Source organism: Trachypithecus francoisi, unplaced genomic scaffold (assembly GCF_009764315.1).
Source record: "Trachypithecus francoisi isolate TF-2019V2 unplaced genomic scaffold, Tfra_2.0 Contig00141, whole genome shotgun sequence".
In the NCBI taxonomy this organism is placed as follows: Eukaryota; Metazoa; Chordata; class Mammalia; order Primates; family Cercopithecidae; genus Trachypithecus; species Trachypithecus francoisi.
The window spans coordinates 30,608-50,826 of NW_022680489.1; the positions used below are offsets into that span (position 1 = coordinate 30,608).

The 20,219-nt window shown below is 54.5% G+C and overlaps 1 protein-coding gene across 1 annotated transcript in view; it reads right to left on the minus strand.

Annotated features, from left to right (window-relative positions):
* LOC117067034 overlaps positions 1-15,862 on the minus strand; it is a 44,131-nt gene extending 28,269 nt beyond the window's left edge. Inside the window, exon 1 of the mRNA XM_033183121.1 lies at positions 15,489-15,862. Within this exon, the coding sequence (XP_033039012.1) occupies positions 15,489-15,862 (374 nt within the window). The remainder of the gene's footprint in view (positions 1-15,488) is intronic.
* Between the last annotated feature and the right edge of the window lie 4,357 nt (positions 15,863-20,219).

The following is a 20,219-nucleotide window of genomic DNA, read 5'->3' on the forward strand; positions in this document are numbered from 1 at the left end:
CACAGAATTGATGGCTTACTTGGTGTGTGCACGCATTTGGTCACAGAAGTCTTCTGTACTGATTATTGCAGGGTGAAAGCAGAGGAAAGACAGTTTTCATCTTTTCCTATACTTTCATTAAAAAGTTAATCATTCAGCCAGGCACAGTGGCTCACACCTGTAATCCCAGCACTTTGGGAGGCCCAGGCAGGTGGATCACCTGAGCTCAGGAGTTTGAGACCAGCCTTGCCAACATGGCAAAACCTTGTCTCTACTAAAATTACAAAACTTAGCCAGGTGTGGCGGCACACGCCTGTGATTCCAGCTACTCAGGAGGCTGAGGCAGGATAATTGCTTGAACCTGGGAGGCGAGGTTATCGTGAGCCGAGATCAGGTCACTGCAATCCAGCCTGGGCAACAGTGGAAGACTATGTTTAAAAAAAAAAAAAAAAAAAAAAAAAAAGTTAAACAATCATTCTATCCTCCTATCTTGGCAAAAACCGTATTTGCCACCTAGAGGACTAGATTGTCCCATAAAGTTCACACTAGACAGTGGTGACCTGGGAGATCCAGCCCCAAGCCTGCAGCCTGCCCATCCCTTCTGCATCCCACACTGGACGCCCCAGCCACACCCTCAAACTCCAGCCACAGTCCTTGCAAATAAATCTCCCTGGACCAGCCCTTCGCCACCAGTAGTGCAGCCTGCCCTGGCAGGATGAGCCCCAGGCAGAGGCCTGCAGGGCCGGGAAGCAGGCTCACAGCTGTCTGGGCCAGAAATCCCAGGAGCCTAAATTCTCATGATGCGGCTGAAGAGGGTGGGCACGGGCTGTAGGTGGGCGTTTCTCCCTGAGGACCCAGCATGCCTTCTCCTTTCAGGTAAAGTGTGTTTTCCCTTATGTCCTGGCTGTGAGGAAACTCAGGGGAAGCTCCATCCTTAAAGCTCCATCCTTGCACCCGCATTGACCTTGACTTGCATATTTGTCTTCTCCTTGACCTTGATCCTACTCTTCTGTTTTTGTTATTTATTTTTATTTTTTGAGATGGAGTCTCACTCTGTTGCCCAGGCTGGAGTGCAGTGGTGTGATCTCGGCTCACTGCAATTTCCACCTCCTGAGTTCAAGCAATTCTCCTGCCTCAGCCTCCTGAGTAGCTGGGATTATAGGCATGCATCACTATGCCAGGCTAATTTTTGTATTTTTAGTAGAAACGGGGTTTCACCATGTTGGCCAGGCTGATCTTGAACTCCTGACCTCAAGTGATCTGCCAGCCTCGGCCTCCCAAAGTGCTGGGATTACAGGCGCAAGGCACCGCAACTAGCCTGTTTTTATTTTGTTATTTAATTTGATGTGTTTTCCGTCATAAGCCTCTTGAGGGCAGGCATGCTGGATTCCAGACTCCCTGCCCTATGGGGAAGGGAAACGCTGTAAGACGCCAGAGGGAAGCCTCTAAATCAGAGAACTGGGGGCAGGCCTCCTCTTTCCCTGATTTAAAGGCAATCATGTGGCTATAGGACTTGCAGGAAGTTGTAGAAAAGCAGGTGAGAGATCAGAAGAGGGAGAACAAGTAGTTAAAGGTGAGTAGAGGATGGGTTAACTGGAAGAAATTGTTCTAGAGAAGGAATGAGAGGTGAAGCCAGCTGGACTTCCTGGGTCAACTGGGAACTTGGAGAACTTTTCTTACAAGAGGTTTGCAAAATGCACCAATCAGTGCTCTGTAAGAACGCACGAATCAGTGCTCTGTGGCTAGCTAGAGGTTTGTAAAATGGACCAATCAGCACTTTGTAAAATGGACCAATCAGCACTCTGTAAAATGGACCAATCAGCAGGACACGGGGGAGGGCGGACAAAAAGGGAATAAAAGCTGCACCCCACCCCGCCCCCCAGCAGCAGCAACCCCGCTTGTGTCTCCTTCCGTGCTGTGGAAGTTTTGTTCTTCGGCTCTTCACAATAACTCTTGCTGTTGCTCACCCTTGGGGTCCTTAAGAGCTGTAAGACTCACTGCGAGACCACGAACCCACCGGAAGGAACCAACTCCAGACAGGAAAATTCAGAGATGAGACAAATCCTGGTCCTCAAGTGCAAACTGGAACCATAACCCTGGAATCCCAGCACTTTGGGTGATTGAGGCAGGAGGATTGTTTGAGCCCAGGAGTTCAAGCAAAAGTAATGTAAGGAGATGCCATCTCTACAAAAAAAAAAAAAAAAAAAAAAAAAAAAAAAAAAAGGCCGGGCCCCGTGGCTCACGCCTGTAATCCCAGCACTTTGGGAGGTCGAGGTGGGCGGGTCACCTGAGGTCAGGAGTTCAGGACCAGCCTGGCCGACATGGTGAAACCCCATTTCTATTACAAATACAAAAATTAGCCAGGCGTGGTGGCAGGCGCCTATAATCCCAGCTACGTGGGAGGCTGAGGCAGGAGAATCGTTTGAACCTGGGAGGTAGAGGTTGCAGTGAGCCAAGATCTTGCCATTGCACTCCAGACTGGGCGATAAGAGTGAAAACTCTGTCTCAAAAATAAATAAAAATTAAAATTAAAAAAATTAGCCACATACAGTGCTTGCCTGTAGTCTTAGCGATTTGGCAAGCTAAGGCAGGAGGATCGCTTGACCCCAGGAGGTTGAGGCTACAATGGGCTGTGATTGTACCACTGTACTCCAGCCTGGGCAACAGAGCAAGATGCTGTCTCAAACCAAACCAAACTGAAACTTGACAATGAAATTCACCTCCCCAGGAAGAAAACCTGGGTCTGGATTAAGGAAAGACTGAAGCCAGATCTAAGGAGGAACTTCCTGGCTGTGGTGTGGTGTCACTGAAGGGCCTGGCTTTAGGCAGTTTGTCTCTTGTTCAGTGCTCTGGGGTTTACCAACCATGGAGCCCTGGGCAACAGAATGGTGCCTCAGGGCCTCAGTTTCTCATCTGTAGAATGGGGATAACTAGAGTCTCTGCCTCCTGGGGTTGTCGGGAGGATGAGCTAATGTGTGTGCTTTGTTTCCTCAATGTATGTGATACCTGGGACGTCATAAGCAAGGAATTACTAGCTGCCACTGGAGCCTGCCCACTTGCTTCTGAGCTCCTTACAGCTCCCGGTTGGGTCCCGTAAGTCTCAGTTTTCTTTTTTTTTTTTTTTTTTTTGAGACGGAGTTTCACTTTTATTGCCCAGGCTGGAGTGCAATGGCCAGATCTCAGCTCATCGCAACTTCTGCCTCTCGGTTGAAGCGATTCTCCTGTCTCAGCCTTTGCAGTAGCTGGGATTACAGGCACGTGCCATCACGTCCAGCTAATTTTGTATTTTTAGTAGAGATGGGGTTTCTCCATGTTGGCCAGGCTGGTCTCGAACTCCCGACCTCAGGTAATCCACCCGCCTTGACTTCCCAAAGTGCTGGGATTACAGGCATGAGCCATCGTGCCCAGCTGAGCCTCAGTTTTCTCACAGGTAACTTGGGGATGAAGAGGCTGCTTTCCTGAGGCTGCTTTAGCTTCCAGGACAGTGCAGAGGTCACAGACTCCATCCTTACTGGTAGCAGAGAAAGGCTCCGGAATCCCCTAGAGAAGCTTCAGTTAAGATGGAGGACCGCCCAGCCTGAGGCTAGACATTCTCTCCCCTGAAGTCAGGGGCTAGGTGGGGTGATGTGCAGATGTGCTGCCCAAGGGCAGAAGCGGAGGGGAGGGGAGAGCCAGTCTGAGTTGTGAGGACACTCGCTGGATGAATGGGGAGATCCCTAGCCAGTCACTCCCCTCTGCTTCTCCTTGGGGTTCCATCTGCAGAGTGGGGCTTGGCCCTCATGAAGGCTGCTGGGGACAGGAGCAGCTCCGTTGGAGAGAGGGTGGGTGCCACCTGGGCACTCTGTCACCTGTGGAAAGGTGGCAATAGCACTGTGGGCTTTCAAGGCAAGGGAGGGTGGGAGGAACCAGACGTGAAGGGAGCCAGGGGAAGGGGTGGACACAGTCACTGGCCAGGAACAAGAGACAGTCCCTAGAGGAAGATTAGGAATCAACCTTAGCTTTAGAATGGAGAAGATCATGAAGGAAAGAAAAGAGGCGACTTCTCTGAAGACAAGATTTTTGTAGACTTGGGGAAAAGCTGACAGTAAAGAAACAGCAAGAAGGCTGGGCATGGTGGCTTACGCCTGTCATCCTAGCACTTTGGGAGGCCGAGGCAGGTGGATCACTTGAGGTCAGGAGTTTGATACCATCCTGACCAACATGGTGAAACCCTATCTCTACTGAAAATACAAAATTAGCTGGGCGTGGTGGCACGTGCCTGTAATCCCAGGTACTTGGGAGGCTGAGGCAGAATTGCTTGAACCCAGGAGATGGAGTTTGCAGTAAGTCAAGGTCACACTACTGCACTCCAGCCTGGGCAACAAGAGCAAAACTCTGTCTCTAAATAAATAAGTAAATAGAAAAAAAAAGAAACAGAAGTGGACTGGAATTCTCACAACTCAAAACTATCCAGTCAGGACCAACGCCCTCCCAGAGCAATGTTATTTTGCTTTTTAATTCACATGTGCCTTGCTTCCTTCCAGAAAGGATTTGAAGAGGTAGAAGCAAATGTGTATCCTAAAGACAAGTCTTTATTGAGGATCCACTATGCCCAGGCCAGGTACAAAGACTCCAACATGCCTGCCCTCAAGAGGCTGATGACGGAAAACACATCAGATTCAATAACAAAATGAAAACAGAAGAGCAGGGTCAGGGTCAAGGTCCACACGGGTGCAAGGATGCGGCTTCAGGTGGACCTCTACGTTTTCTCACATCCAGGACATAAAGGGAAGCGTGCTTTATCAGAAAGGAGAAAGCATGCTGGCTCCTCGGGGAGAAATAAAGCTGAAGGTCGAATTGTAAAAGTGAAATGAACAATTGGCTGTGTCAGAGATACCAACACAAGAATTGGACTAGGGTAAGAAAGAAGATTCCGCCCGGCTGCTTTCTGGCACTTATATGATGGAGACCAGATGCAAAGCAGCAAAAAGGACTAAGTAGAAGGAAAGAGCTTAGTGCTGGAAGGAATCTGAGAGGTCATTTACGCTATCCTTTCGGTTTCGCAGATGAGGAAACTGAGGCCCTGGAGGCAGTGATTTGATCAAGGTCGCCTCTTACCCATCCCAGGGGCAACAAAATGCTCACATGGCCACTGCTGTCAGCAACTGTGCAGTCCCAGCTTAAGGACAGTCTGAAGACTTGTGGAAAGGTGGCCAGTGAGGAGGGCACATCCCCAAATAAGAGACTTCCCAGACGTTCACAAATAGTATCTATAAGCCCAAAGTATCAGCCTTTGAGTGGAAGGTCAAGTGTAAACTTGCCTCAAAACCATCCTTTGGGGAACAAGTAGAATATGAACAAGCAAATTTTTACACCAGTAACAAGTCCACAACTGAGCTTGAATGGTGGCAGAAGGAAAAAGGGCTTTAGGTCCACCAGGATGTGGGCTCAGGGCTTCCCACGCCATAGCCAGGCTGCACTATGGGACTCCCTATCGATAAACTGGCAAGAATTAGATTCAGATAGATCATGGTGTCTGTATGGGGACCAGCACATAGCACACAGTCAACAAACATATTAACCTGTTCCTGGAGAGAGAAACAACTTCCACCAATTGCAATCTTAAAATTAATGACTTAGACACTTAAGCGTAGTGTGAGCTGGTGAGCGTGGAGGGGGAAATAGTATACGAATAGGAAACGTTTGCAAATGGAACTGGGATTTAAAAACATAGAAAAAAGAAACCCAGGGGAATTGACACTGTGGAGAAAAGGCTCATCTCCGCTTCTGGGACAGCAGCCTGCTCTGGTCGAGGGGCCCATCCATCTTGGGAGACCCTCTAAGGACCCTTCATAGTTCAGGGCTACATGACCTAAGCCAAGTGGGGTCCAAGCTGAACAGCGCAGAGCGGACTGACCCCTGGTCAACAGGCCCTGGGTTGGGCTGCGTTTTAAAGTCAGAGAGAGGACGTGGAAGTATTTCAACGAACAAGCAAAAAGGTGAGTGCTCCAGGTGAAGAGGGATGTTGGGGGGAGGTTTGTGAAAGGTACAACTGCGCAGGTGGACAGAAGCGAAATCATAGGGAGCCTCAGTGCCAGATAGGAAGAGGGGAGCCATGGGAGGTTTTAGAGCAGGGGAGTGGCACCCTCAGCAATCCACCTTGTGAAGATGATTGGTGGGAGCTGGAGAGGAGGCGGGATGCCTGCTCACTCATGGCACAAGCCCCTATTTGCATTACTAATACGATTGGTTTTCCTTGCTGGCCCAGCTGGCTCTGGCAGATAAGTGGGACTCTGTGCCCAGGGGCAGGTTTCCCAGAAAGGTCTTCCAGACAGACCTGGGTGCTTGGGTCCTTTTGCTCCCATCCCCCTCCCCAACACACATGTACACACACTCAGTCCTCCCAGTTTTTCCAGCCTAGCTGGAGGGAAAGGCTTGTGTCTGTCTCCTAGTTTGCTAGGCCTTACCCAGGCCATTAGGATTCCCTGATGACTACAGGCCTCAGCAGAGCCCCTTCCAGCTGGCGGCCCTTTGCCCTTGCCCCCCTCACCTCCACCTACATCTTCCCATGTGTCCCTGGTTGGAAATCTCACTCTGGGTCTGGCCGGTGGTTTTTGCATTTTTTTGCATTAGGCCAGGAGGATAACCAAGCCCCATGCTCTGAGCTGTGAACCTGGACATGCCCCGTGACCAGTTGGCCTCAGACCTGAGGCCTCTATGCCCTCTCCCGGGGGCTCTCCATTGAGCATCAGGACCCCTACAGGAAGGAACTGAGGACTCCGCTGTCCAGCCCCGCTTCTTCCTCTGCTAGAAATAGCAACTCCTCAAGCTCAGAGGCTCAGGGTTCATTCTTTGCACTGTCTGAGCAGGGTCTAGCTCTTATTCCTCTTTTTTTTTTTTTTTTTTGAGACATGTCTTGTTGCCCAGGCTGGAGTGCAGTGGTGCAATCTCGGCTCACTGCAACCTCCGCCTCCCAGGTTCAATCAATTCTCCTGTCTCAGCCTCCCGAGTAGCTGGGATTACAGGCGCCCACCACCACGCCCAGCTAATTTTTTGTATTTTTAGTAGAGACGGGGGTTTCACCACGTTGGCCAGGCTAGTCTCGAACTCCTGACCTCAGGTGATCCACCCCCATCAGCCTCCTAAGGTGCTGGGATTATGGCCACCACACCCAGCCTTCTTATTCCTCTTTTCTAGGACTCACAATGATAGTTAACTTCTCTAGAAAGAACCTGACACTTCCCAAAGTGCTTTCACAAAGATTATTCCACCTGAAGTTCTTCATGGCCCTGCAGCAGGCAGGGCAGGTGGTTGTGTTATTATCATCATCCAATTTGCAGATGAGAAAACTGAAGGGGGGAGGAGACTCATCGACGGTATCACAGCTCTTTGTGTGTAGAGTTTAGGGCTCTGCACCCCCCACCCTTCCCTGAGATCAGCTTTCAGTGACTACCCTCTCCACCAGGCACAGATGGTTCAAATAGCTGGGCCACCTGAACGTGGAACACAGCCTGCAGGACTGCAATCTCAGAGCTAGAAGTCCTTGGCCAGCAGCTTACCCAACTCTCCTATTTATTGAGACTCAGAACAGTTAAGGGAGTTGCCTAATATCAAGATGGTGGCAGAGCCAGGTCTCAGGTGCCCTGACTCCCTGCCTGGAAGCTGACCACCTCCTCACACTGGCCCCTCTCACCCCAGAGCCCGCTCTGGCGTCTCCTTCATTCCCTAGATGTATGGGTGTGCCTGACATTTCTGGAATTCACTCCACACACATAATGAGGCCATTTTGAGAAGGCCCGCCTCAGGGGGAACCAGAGAGCTGTCTAGTGTCCCCATCCTGACCCCTGCCAACTCCTCCCGGCTGTACAAGCCAGGCTGCAAACAGATAAATCGACACTACCGGCTTCAGCAACCCTACCCCCTGCTCGCCCTACACCTTTCCAGCCTTAAGAACTAGCAGTGAGGGATTTGGGATTCACCGCTGCCATGCAGGGAACGAAGCGGCCTTAGGTGTCATCAGGCGGGTTGCTGCATGGGTCAGTATTAATATGGGAAATGCTGATGTCAGCTTAGCAGGTATGGAAACAGAACGGGGGCTCCTATCAATGGCGTGGAAGTGATTATAGCTGCACCCAGTGGCATTGGTGTGACTCTCTGAGATATTACTTTGACATGAGGGTATGGGGCCGTGCCTGCTGGCAGAACCGTTGTGCACCTGGGGTAGCCGCTCTGCTCACGAGAGATAGGCTGCCTAACGCTGAAGAGCCGGGTTGCAGCCTCTGAGCGCAGGACCTTCTCTCCAGCCCCCGTGGCCCACTGAGACCCGAGCGACAGAAAAGGAGCAAACGGGCAGGCAGGCCCTCCCAGGCAGCAGCAGGACAGGATGCCCAAAGGAGAGTGTGGAGTTGCCACCCAAAAGATTCTAGAAACTCTGGTCGGGTGCGGTGGCTCACACCTGTAATCCCAGCACTTTGGGAAGCCGAGGCAGGTGGATTACCTGAGGTCAGGAGTTCGAGACCAGTCTGGCCAACGTGCTGAAATCCCCGTCTCTACTAAAAAATACAAAAATTAGCCAGGCATTGTGGCGCACACCTGTAATCCCAGCTACTTGGGAGGCTGAGGCAGGAGAATCGCTTGAACTCGGGAGGCAGAGGTTGCAGTGAGCCAAGGTTGTGCCACTGCACTCCAGCCTGGGCAACAGAGCAAGACTCTGTCTCAAAAGAAACTCAAGAAACTCAACTCTGCCCAGGTGCCTTAGCTATTACCCTGCCCAGAAGCAGGGAGGAGACCCAGTGTTCCTTCCCAGAAGGCCCATTTTCTAGCACGTCACCATCCAGTCTCTCTTGGAGAAGTCCTGGGAGATGGGATCCGGCCTCCTCCCTCTTTTCCCACCTTCTCCACTCCCAGAAGCTATTCCTGCACTCCTGGCATAGCCTCTCATTGAGAGCAGGAATTCCCTCTCTGGCAGCAGGATAAAGAAGGACCCTGCTTGGAGCTGGGACAGCCAAAGGGACAGGGCCTGGACGGGAAGGAGGTAAAAGTCTGGCCCCTGCTGCCCCCGGCCCACATACCTCCACCCCCTTACCCCCGCCCCAAGAATGTAATTAAGCAGCAGCTTCTGCCAGGAGCCAAGCTTTCTGCCTTCCGACTATAAATCACCTTCTGAATCATCTCTCAGCTCCTAGAGAAGGAACTTCTGCTCAGGCTGCTCCAGGCGGCCTGGTGCCACTCCCCCTAGGAAGCCTGCCTCCCCCACCCCTCCTGTGCCCAGTCCCCTGGCTCTAGGTCCTAGCAAGAGTCTGGCAGACTCTGGGGGTCGGGGAAGGATTAGGGGACACTCCAGTAACCTTCTCTACCCTGCCCTCCCCTTCCTGGGCAGGCAAAGAGCTGCAGTGGGGTTAGCCTGGCCCAGTGCCCTCAACTTAAGAATAAAGCTACAGCACTGTGGGGCAAACAGGCAAAAAGAAGAAAAGGGGAAAACAGAGCCAGGTGTGGCAAATCTGGGAGGGCTTCTTGGAAGAGGCAAGTTTGGCTTCAGGGCTTCAGTGAGCCAATAGCTTGCAGATAGGAGGTGAAAACAGCTAACATCGATATATTTCCTGTACGCAAGGTATCATTCTAAGAAGTATTCACTCAATCATTTTTGAAACCCTATGAAATAGAGGCAATCATTATACTCATTTTACAGATAAGGAAACTGAGGCTTGTAGAGGTTAACTTGCCCTAGGTTACCCAGGTAGTACATGAAAAAGCCAGATGTGAATGCAGACGGCCTGGCTCCAGAGAAGTGGGAGTGTTTGAGGCGAGGTTTGGAAGTGCAAGCAGGTTGGTTTGGCGGGAGTGGGGCAGCCAGCTCTTTGGGATTTAGGTCAGATGGAGTCACAAAAAGAAAGGGGTGGACTGTCTAATACAGGCCCGGAATGTGTGCAGTGGAGTGTCATGCTTCACAGCAATGAGCCCAGAACCTGTCATAGCCCTGTGACTCTGAGAGGCAGAAGGGACCCCTCCATATGGTTGAGGAAAATGAAGCCCAGAAGGAGGCAGGGACTTGAATGAAGCCCAGAGAAGGGAAGGGACTCATCCTAGGCCACAGGGTCCATTAGTATTAAACTTGGAATTCAGACCTAGGTCTCTCCAACACCCAACTCTAACCATTTTCCAGCATACAAGATAACATGGATGTACAGATGTAACTCAGGATGGCTCTAACCTTTGCAGGGGGTGTGGGTGGGGCTAGGCATTCCTCCTACCTGTGTTAGGAATGAGGGGTGGAGGATGTCTTGCCCTCCTTGGCAGCTGGAGAAGGTTTCTGTGGCTCACATCAAGGTGGGTGGAAAAGGTTCTGCTCAACTCCTGGCTCATGACGTTCTGAGACCAAAAAAGTCTTCCTTTTTCCCACTTCTTTTTCCCTTGAAGGGTCTGTTAGCTGCATCCTCCTGTGAGATAAGTCATCTTTCCTGTGCCATCCCCTGGCTTCTTGTCTCCTGCCCAGACCAAGGAGAGACTTCTTCCAAGTCTACATCTGCCCAAGTACCATTCATGTTTATTAGCATTAAGTTCTGTAGTGAACAGGATGAGAGATGCTTGCTGGGCTGAGTCCATTCTTTGGAGATTGCTAACCAGAGCCCTCTCTGCCTCAGTTTCTCCACCTTTGTCAGTGACTGAGCATGTACCCAGATGCCAGAGTGTGGGCTCTGGTAGGGCTTGGCTGGGTTTGCCACTGGTGAAGCTGCAGCAAGTACCTCCTAAAGAACTTGGCACCAAAGTCCAGCTCCTGCCTCTTTTGACCTCCTCGCCAAAGGTCTTCCCACCAGGCCAGGATTAATTGCAGGGCAGACATCACAGACCCAAGCCCTCAGGTTCCCTGGGGTGGAGGTGGGGGTGATACTCAGACTCCACCCATCACTCACCTCTTGGCCCCAGAGCTGTTGACAAAATGCTCTGAGAGTCTAGAACTTTCCTGAGAGCATCCCCTTCCCCCATGCCGTCCCCACACATATTAAAGCAGGTTCTTCTTTTTTTTTTTTTTTTTTGAGGCGGAGTCTCGCTCTGTCACCCAGGTTGGAGTGCAGTGGCCGGATCTCAGCTCACTGCAAGCTCCGCCTTCCGGTTTACGCCATTCTCCTGCCTCAGCCTCCCGAGTAGCTGGGACTACAGGCGCCAGCCACCTCGCCCGGCTAGCTTTTTGTATTTTTTAGTAGAGACGGGGTTTCACCGTGTTAGCCAGGATGATCTCGAACTCCAGACCTCGTGATCCGCCCGTCTCGGCCTCCCAAAGTGCTGGGATTACAGGCTTGAGCCACCGCGCCCGGCCTAAAGCAGGTTCTTCTAAGGACATAACTCAGCTCAGGCTCTTGGTATTATTATAACGTTTGACCTGTTTTTTTCTTTTTAAGCAAAATGTGATCCTATCAGAAGAATACCAACAGATCAGCCACCAATTTTGCTCCCTCTAGACTCCGAAGCCCCACCCATGATGGGGGCGGGGTGAGCAGGGGGGCTGTTAACTCACTTCCAAGAGACCTGGACTAATTTCCCCACCATATCCCCCCAGGGAAAGGTCTGCCCTGGAAGGGAGACCACCCGGTTAAAGCCTGGCCATCCGATCTGGTATCTGCCCATCTGTCTGTCTGTCTGTCTGTGGGATCAACAGCCTCCAGCTAGCTGAGCTACTCACCAGCCCCAGCCAGCCCAGCCCCAGTGAGCTGTAATTCCTGCCTGTTACAAGTGTTAACACCTGGCCTGGGGCCTTCCTCCCCCGCAGTCTCCAGGTGCCTCCCTGAGCCCAGCCCACTGACCCCCGCGGGGTTTGACTGAACATGTTCACAGGCCTCTGAAAGGCGGGTGGAGGTGGGAGTGGGTGGGAGAGGCAGCAGGACATGTGACAAATGGGGAAACTGAGGTAGGTCCTAGGCAGGTGCTCGAGTGGAACGATGGGTCCCAGGATGACTAGAACTCAGGTATCCTATTTCCCAGCTCACTGCCCTTGTCCTCTGCAAAACACTTTCACCCAAGCTGTGAGGCAGGGCAGTCCGGGGACCCCTGGGTGAAGTGTAAGGAAGCAGACCCAGATGGGTGGCCACTGGTCCTCAGTCACACAGCGGCAGGGTGAGCTCCTGATCTCCAGCAGGCCCCTCCATCTACGCATCCACTGCTGGAATGTAGCAGGTGCTGGGCTAGGCCCTAATAACATGGGTTCATCTCCCCACCCCACGCCTCCCCAAGAAGGAGAAGAAAGACAAGTTTCTCCAGCAGGAGCTAACTGGGACTGACAAGGGGAATTTGAGAAATCAATGCTGCTGTTTCCTGTCCCGCCTCTGTCACTACCTGGAGAACATCTCTTCCTCCCAAGGATGTCAGTCTGAGGCCCCTTAGAGCTGTCCCTTCTGGTCAACCTTCTCTCAGGACTGGGGTCTGAGCAGTGCGGGCTCAGGGTGTTGTGCTTGAGGGTCCGCATGGACGGAAATCCCAGCTACATGACTTCCCCTGTAAATCCTTCCTGGGGAATGAGTGAGCTGGGTGGTCCAAAGAGGGCAGGCTAAGATGGGCTTAGATGCTCAATGCTGGAATCTGACTGCTTGGCAGGGGCTAGGTTGGGGAGTGGGGGCACAAATGGGATCAGGAAGCAGAGGCTCATCTACCCTACAGCCCCAGCCCTAGCCCTGAGAAGGTGACTCACCCTCCACCCCAGCTCCAAGACTAAAGGAAAACAACCTCAGAGAGAAGGGCCAGTGACTCTAGCGCCTGGACAGACAGGACAAGCTGGTGTCAAGGAAGCCTCTGCCCCTGCCTCTCTAGCGTGCCATCCCTGGCCAGCTGTGCCCCTGAAGCCACCTTGTGAGACTTTTGCTTCCTGTTGGACGTTCCCTCCGGGCCCATGGCTGCCCACCACACACCCAAGCTCAGGTGTCATTCATACCCACAGGTAGATGTCTGCAAACATGTTCACAGCCACACAGCCCCGGGCCCAGCACCTGGGGACAGGATCACGGGCAGACTCAGACACAGCCCTCACACAGCTATGGGCTTGAGTATCGCTCCCCTCCTTACAAGCACAATCAGGTCATGGCCATGAGCACTGATATTCACGCACAAAGACATCTGTGGGGCTTTCCCCACACTGTCATGAAGGCATGCGCGCGGACGTATAGACACACACACACACACACTCACTCACATGCCCAGTCATGAACACAGTCAAGCCCAGCGTCACAAGCAGACACAGGCTCTGACCTTTACATGGGCAAAGATACTTCTAGACTTCTCTCTGTCTCTCACACACGTACATACACACATCACAGCATCAGTCACTTGCTAACACTTGTGTGCAGAGACACAGCACAACCTGTCATGGGCCATGGATTCCCCAACACACCCACACGATTTCACATCCACAGTAGCCCAGTTGCAGGCACAAACACTTTTGCACATAGAGACACACTAGTGTATAGAAAACACCTCTCGGGGTCATAGACCCAGAACACATACACACACACAACACACACACACACACACACACACACACACACATCTCTCTCCTCGGCTTAGACAAAGCAGCATTCCTGTCCCCCACCAAATTCCCAAACAAGCCATGTGTCTAGCATTATGTTAGGGCCAATATCTTGACCTTCCAGGTTTCCCCAGTGTTTCCTCCTATTGGGCAGCCCCTATCCAGATGGTCCCCAAGACACCATTTAACACCAGAATCTCCACCAACTGGAAGAGTGCCCTCTTCTAGCTCACAGCGCTGGAGAGCCTGGTCTCTCTTCCTCAGTCCCTGCCACCTATGGGCTGCCAAGCCTTTCCTTCCTACCCTCCCCCAACCCACCAGAGTCTCTGCGAAGGCAAGGCAAAAAACGGCATGGCCTTGGCCCGAGAATGGGAAGAGGGTCAGGAATGGCCGGGTGAGGCTAGACGGGTGTCGGCAGCAGTCTTTCCCTAGACTGGCCAAACCTCCTTCCTGAGGTCCCTGGCTGCCCTGGCCACTCCATAGGCTTCTTTATGTGCTGGAAGCCTCAGGTTAGCCCAGCCCCACGGAAAAGTGTGGGTTGGGCAGAAGAAAGACTTCCCCTTGGCTGGCTGTCCTGGGAGCAACTCCTAGTACCCTCTAAACAGAGACCCTTGGCCATGTCCCCACCCTCTCTCCCAGGGGCCCCAAACACCCAGACACAAATGCTACCACCCCCAAACAACTGGAAGACTCGGGGTGTGGCCCCCAACTCTCGCTGTCTCTGCTCCTCCTACCCTAGGCTCTGGGTTGGTGAAAGGCAGGGAGTCTGGGGACCTGCAGGCAGTACCGCACCATGGTGGCACTTCTCTCTGACTTTCGCCCCGGGGGCCACAGCCCATTTCTCACTCACAGATCCTAAATTCTTCCTCCTCACCTCCCACCCCCAGGCCGAGGCTCTCCTGCATCCAGGAGGGGAAGATTCTTTAATTAAAGTTTTCCGGAATGCAGGGGGCTGGAGACTGGGGAGAGGCGGGGTGTAATTTAGAGAACTGGTTTCAGTGTCTTCCCCTCTGGCCCCTGGGACCTGCGGAGGGTGGGAGAGCGGCGATGGGGCCTCTCGGAAAACAAGGGGACTCTTGGAGCTGGGGCTCCCAAAGGGATGTTTATTCCTCACCCCGGCCCCCCAGACATGCACAGCCCCCCAAGCACTGCGCCCGGCTTCCCAGCCTTATTTACTAAAATGTCTTTTGTATCTGCATTTCTCAGGGACGGAATTCTCCTTTTCCTCTCCCTTTCTCCTCGGTCCTCGGTTTTCCAAAAGGAACAAATGTGACATGGAGAATTGGATTTTTGGTCAAAGAATAACAAGCCTACCCCTCCCAGACAACCCATTTTCAAGGAACCCCCCTTTTGCCAGGGTGGCCAAGCAAGAAATGAATAAAATCCGAATTCAATGGCATCCCGGATCAGCAAATACCATATTCACTTCAGAGGCTCAAGATGAATCTAGAGCAGTGGGGAGAATCTGATGAAATACCCCCCACCCACTCCCCTGCCCCGGGAGGAGCCCTGAAGCCTTTGGGGTCTGAAATAGGAAGGCAAAGGGGGGTTATTGTGGGGGAATCTCTTGATGGAGGCGCCAGCAGAGGTGGGGTGGCAGTGAAGGAACAGGATGGTTTTGCCCATGAAGACCCCAAAATGGAGAAGAGGAGTGGCTGGGCCCCAGGGACAGTGCTGGATTTCCAGAAACCCAACTGCAAGCAAATGGGGGGTCTTCGGGGGCCTCTAGATTGGGACGGGCAGAGGGTTAGGATCTAAGAATAAGAAACCTTCTGAGATGGGAAAGTCCTCCAGCCCCTGCAGCGGGGAGCAGGGAAAATGGTGATTATCAGAGGAGCCAGGAGTTGGATTCTGAAGGCGACACCAGCAGAAAATCCAGGAGGGGTGGGTGGGTGGGGGGCTGGAGGGAGGCGAGGAGAGGAGCCCCAGCCCTGCCGCGGCCCACCCCCAGCCGGCGCCCCCACCTTCCCCGGACGCGGCGGAGAAACCGGGCCGCGGGCAGACAAGAGGCGAGTCTTACCACCAAATTGGGTAGCCAGCGAGGACCCTGGTGCCACCGAGCAGAAGGCCGAGGAGCAGCCCGAGCAGGTGGGGCTCCATTAGAAGCGGCGCCGAGGAGGAAGTTTGCCCGCGACCATGAAGAGGGGGAGCGACGCCCCCAATAGTTGGAACAAAGTCCACTTGAGATTGGAAATGACTTTCGGGCTTGTCAGAAGCGCACCTCCACCCGCAGCCGCCCCCCTCCCGAGCCCAGCGCGGAGCAGCCGGGTTTGAGGATGTCAGCGAGCAGCCAATCAGCGCCCGCGGCCTAAGGTAAGAGATGAGTCTGTAGTTCAGCCTGTCAATCACGCGCCCCTCCCGCCCGGCCCACAACTCGGGCTCCGGGAAGGGCATCGCCCAGCAAACTTGGGCAAAGCCCGCGCCCCGGACGCCGCGGGGCTTCGGGAGGATGCGGTGGGCCGGACCCTCTGCTACCGCCGCGGCCCCCCGCTGGCCAGGGTTAGGGCGCCGGGGTTCTGAACCAGGTGTTCACGTGGCGAGGGCTTGGCGTGGGCATGAACGGGTGGCTCCTCTGCTGGCGGGGACCGTGACCCGTTGGGACGTGGGCCCGCGAGGAATCGAGGGTAGAAAGCACAGGGATGTTTCCAGAAGCCCCTCTCGGGCAGGCCAGGATCAGGGGGTGGGGGAACGCACCCCCTCCCAGCTTCCAGCCTCCAGAGTCCGCCTGCCCGCCGGCCTCTAGTCGTGGCCGCGGGAGGTCGCTTCCCGGGTGTCCGAGGAACGTGCGGAAAAGTCCGCTGAGGCTCGAAGGTCTGGCTGCGGGCGGCGCCGGGGGACGGAGCCGAGTGTCATTTGAGTCTTTTGTCAGGGATCAGATCGGTATCGGGACCTCCTGCTGCCTTTGCATTTCCTGCAACTGACACCAGCGGCCAGTCGCATTTCCTGCTCTCAGAGTCGGGTCACTTTCTCCTCCTTGAGGGGTTCAGGCCCGACCTCTGGCCAGGGTCGGAGGTATGACCCACAGCCTCACTGGGATTCTTAGTTGGACCATCAGGGACCGGTGAAACGCGCAGCTCTGGCCGAGGGCGGCCCAGGTCCTTGGAGGACCTTGCTGCCCTCGGGAGCGCCCCTCACTGCCTGACTGTCCCGCCTGAGGCCCCGGTTCTACTGATAGGGAGCTCCAGACTGGGGTTTGACGATAAAGGCTCTAGCGCTGTGCGGACACCAAATGCTTCCAGATACCCACCCCTCCCCACAGGAAAGGAGTCCTTCCAGGCCCCTCGGGGCTTGCTTCCTCTCCTCTCCCTCTCCAGAGCGAGGAATTCGGTCTCAGCCCTGGGTGGTATTGACATCGTGGTCAGGTTTTGGGGACTCACGCCCGGTCACCTGGGTGCCTTCCCCTAGGGCCCCTCCCAGACCACCTGAGGCACCAGGGCTCTGCGCAGCCCGCGTCTGGGGTGAAGGAAGAACTGCCGGTGGGGAGCGGGGACCGCTGTGTAGGGAACCGTGGCAGAAAGAGCAGAGAATGAGCCGACCCGAGTCCCACAGAGGCCTGGAACGGCGGGCGTTCCACGAGGTGGGGGCCACGGCTGGAGGAAGTCTCAGGCCAGGAGGCCATTCCTGGCCTTTGATCTGAGCGCCCGTACCCACAGCTCGAACCTGCTGCCTCTTCTGGTCGCCGAGCCCTCTCCGCACGCGGCTGCTGCCGGCACAGGGAGCGCGGGGAAATGGCCCCGGGGGCACCAAGGGTCGGGAGAGCCGCCTGGGCTTGTCAAGGCTTCTGCTGCGTTCCTAGCCCAGTGCTGGACTGGAGGGAGTGGGAGGGGTGGTTGAAAGAGAGGAGGGAAGGGGAGGAAAAGGAGAGACCGAGAGGAGGAGGAGAGAGAGAGGGGCTCAGAGATGAGAGAGATGCTGAGACAGAAACCAAGAAAAGGGTGGCGGGAGAGGCTGAGCCACCAGCCTGAGGAAGAAAGGGGCAGGGGTGAGGCGGAGAGGACCAAGGAGCTGCAAGGCGAAGACAAATCGTGAACCTGCCCAGGAGTGGTGAACCTGGTGGGGGCTGAAGAGATGGGGATCCCTAGAGATGCTCCTCATGGCTGGGCTGATTCTGGGGCACCTTGTTTCTGATTCACCTGGAAAGGGGGTTGCCATTGTCATGAATGCAGAGCCTCAGGAACAAGGCTCTGGGAGTGGAGAGCTTTCCACATACATCCCTCTTGGATGGAGGCCTGCTAGTTCCTACCTGGAGTCCTGTCCCACCCACAGGGCTCCCAGGTGGCTTTCTAATCAGAGCTGCCTGCTGGAGTCCTGCCCAAGTGCTGGGGAGTTCCAGAGCCCCATGACAGTGGTGCTGAGAGCTGGAGAGGGCTACCTTCCCTGGCCAGTCAGACACCACTGTGGATGCAGTGTGGTGGGGCGACAGGGCCTGGACTTGATGGCCTCTTGGGGTCATTGCTGGGCCGCAAGACTCCACAGGTGCCAATGCTGTGAGGTGGGGGCAAAAGATCCGGGGCTGTCGGTGGGGGTGTGTGTTGGCTGAGATATGCCCAGCCAGCATCCTGGGTGCTGTGAACAAGACAATCATTCCCTGAGGGGCCCTGTGTAGCTGAATGCCTCCTCCAGGCAGCCTGGAGCACTCAGAGCCCCAGGTCATGTGCATCAGGTGGGAAACAAGTGGGTTGTAGGGTGGAATCCAGGAGCTGGCCATGTGCACCTGGGAAGTGACAGAGGAGAGGACTGGAGCCTACCAGTGGCCCTGCGAGGTGCCCTAGAGAATGGAGGTGTGTGTGGGGATTTCCCCCACTTGAAAGCTCCTCAGAGGAGAGGAGTCTGAGCCCTTTCCTTTTCGCCAGGTGTCCTTCCTTCAACACAGGTTTAATTTCCTTCCTCCTGCAAGCCTTGCGCTGCCGACGGTGGAAACGCAGGAATGGTTTCTGTCAGAGGAGGGCGAGTGCCCCTGACCACACGTCACAGATAGAAACACCCTCTCTCTAATAGGTACCCCAAGCCCCACGGTGGTTTCACTTGGTGGAGAAAGGGTTAAATTCACTCCAAGACCAGGAAGGGTGGCCGGGGTGGAGGCAACAGCCAGTGGACTAGGAGGCCATCGCCCTGAATGGAAGAGTGGTCTCTTGGAAGAGGGCAGAAGAGGCAGCAAGGGCCAGGGACGTGGGGACATGGCGTGGCACATGGGAAACACTTTTTGTTGTGTGTGTGAATGTGTGGGACCTTAGACTTGGGAAGGGGACCCCAGCCCCAGCCCAACCCCTCTCTCTGGTTGGCCCTGAGGTTCCTTTTGTTGTGTACTCCCCTGGGCTCAGAGTCCTCCGCTGTGTATTCAGTGAGGCTCCACTGGACCCCCTGCAGAGGCACCGTGTAGACAAAGACTCTGGCCGGCCAGGCCCCTGCCTGCCCTCATGGGGCTACCCATCTGTCGCAGGGAGGGAGGAGGAAATCTCTGATCCAGGCACTGTGCAATTCATTTTTGCTTGAAACAGGTATTGGGGCTGCCAGGCGGAGTCAGGAGCCAGACCAACCTGGGGGGATAAAGGGAGAAGCGAAGTCATTGCAGCGGGGAAGCAGGCAGGGAAGTGCCAAGGGCCAAAGGCCTAACACCACAGGGCTTATGGAGGAACAGTGCGAAGGGAGCACATAGGGGGGTCCAAGGCCTCTGACCTGGAGAGGAGGGCGTTTAACTTTCTCCTAGGAGCTGTAGGAACCGCAGAGTGGTTTTAGGTGAGCTCCCTAGAGGCCACTGGAAGGCTGGACAGCAGAGCCTGAAAGCAGGAAGGCCCTAGCCTGGGTGGTGGGCACAGGAGTAAATCGGATTTCTTTCTACTGCCCAGCTCAGTTTGCTGGCATAGAGGCTGCATCCTGGAAATGCAGGAAGCCCCTGACCTGCACCGAGTAAGCGCATAGTAGGTAAGCACCAGGTGTTAATCTAACACACAAAGGAGCACAGGTGCACGCGGAGGTCGACTCAGAGGCCAGCGGCGTGGGCGCGCCCCCTGGCGGCAGTGCTGATAGCAAGGCGGGAGGTCAGCAGGCGAGGAAGGAGTCCCGCCTGGTCCCACTCCGCTTCCTGCGGGCCCAGCATACTCAGTCGTTGCTGGTGAGCAGCCTGGATTTCGGAGGATCTTGGTTAAGTAGGTGCCCTCCTGAGTGAATGCCCTTAATCTACCTCGCAATCCCGGAGCTCAGCTGGGGATAAGGGGTGCATGGCTTCAGGCTCCCCTCTCCTCCCCACACAGGCGGAGGGCGAGCGGGCCCAGGTGATGCCGGTCCAGGGCGCACTGGGGCACCGCCAGATCCACCCTGCGGATGCCTCCCCCTTCTGCTGACATATGGGAGGCTGCCAGCGGCAGGTCTTCCTGGACCCCGAGATCACAGGGGCCGCTGTGGGCACGTGAGAGGTTCTCCCTGTGGCAGTAGTTCCTCCTGTCTTAGCTCTAGCTCCCTAGAGCATTTAATTTTATGTATTTGTATGTATGTGTATACGTGTGTGCGTATATATATATATAGAGAGAGAGAGAGAGAGAGAGAGGTGGAGTTTCGTTCTTGTTGCCCAGGCTGTAGTGCAATGGCACTGTCTCAACTCACTGCAACCTCCGCCTCCCAAGTTCAAGCGATTCTCCTGCCTCAGCCTCCCAAGCAGCTGGGATTACATGTGCCTGCTACCACGCCTGACTAACTTTTTGTATTTTTAGTAGAGACGGATTTCACCATGTTGGCCAGGCTGGTCTCGAACTCC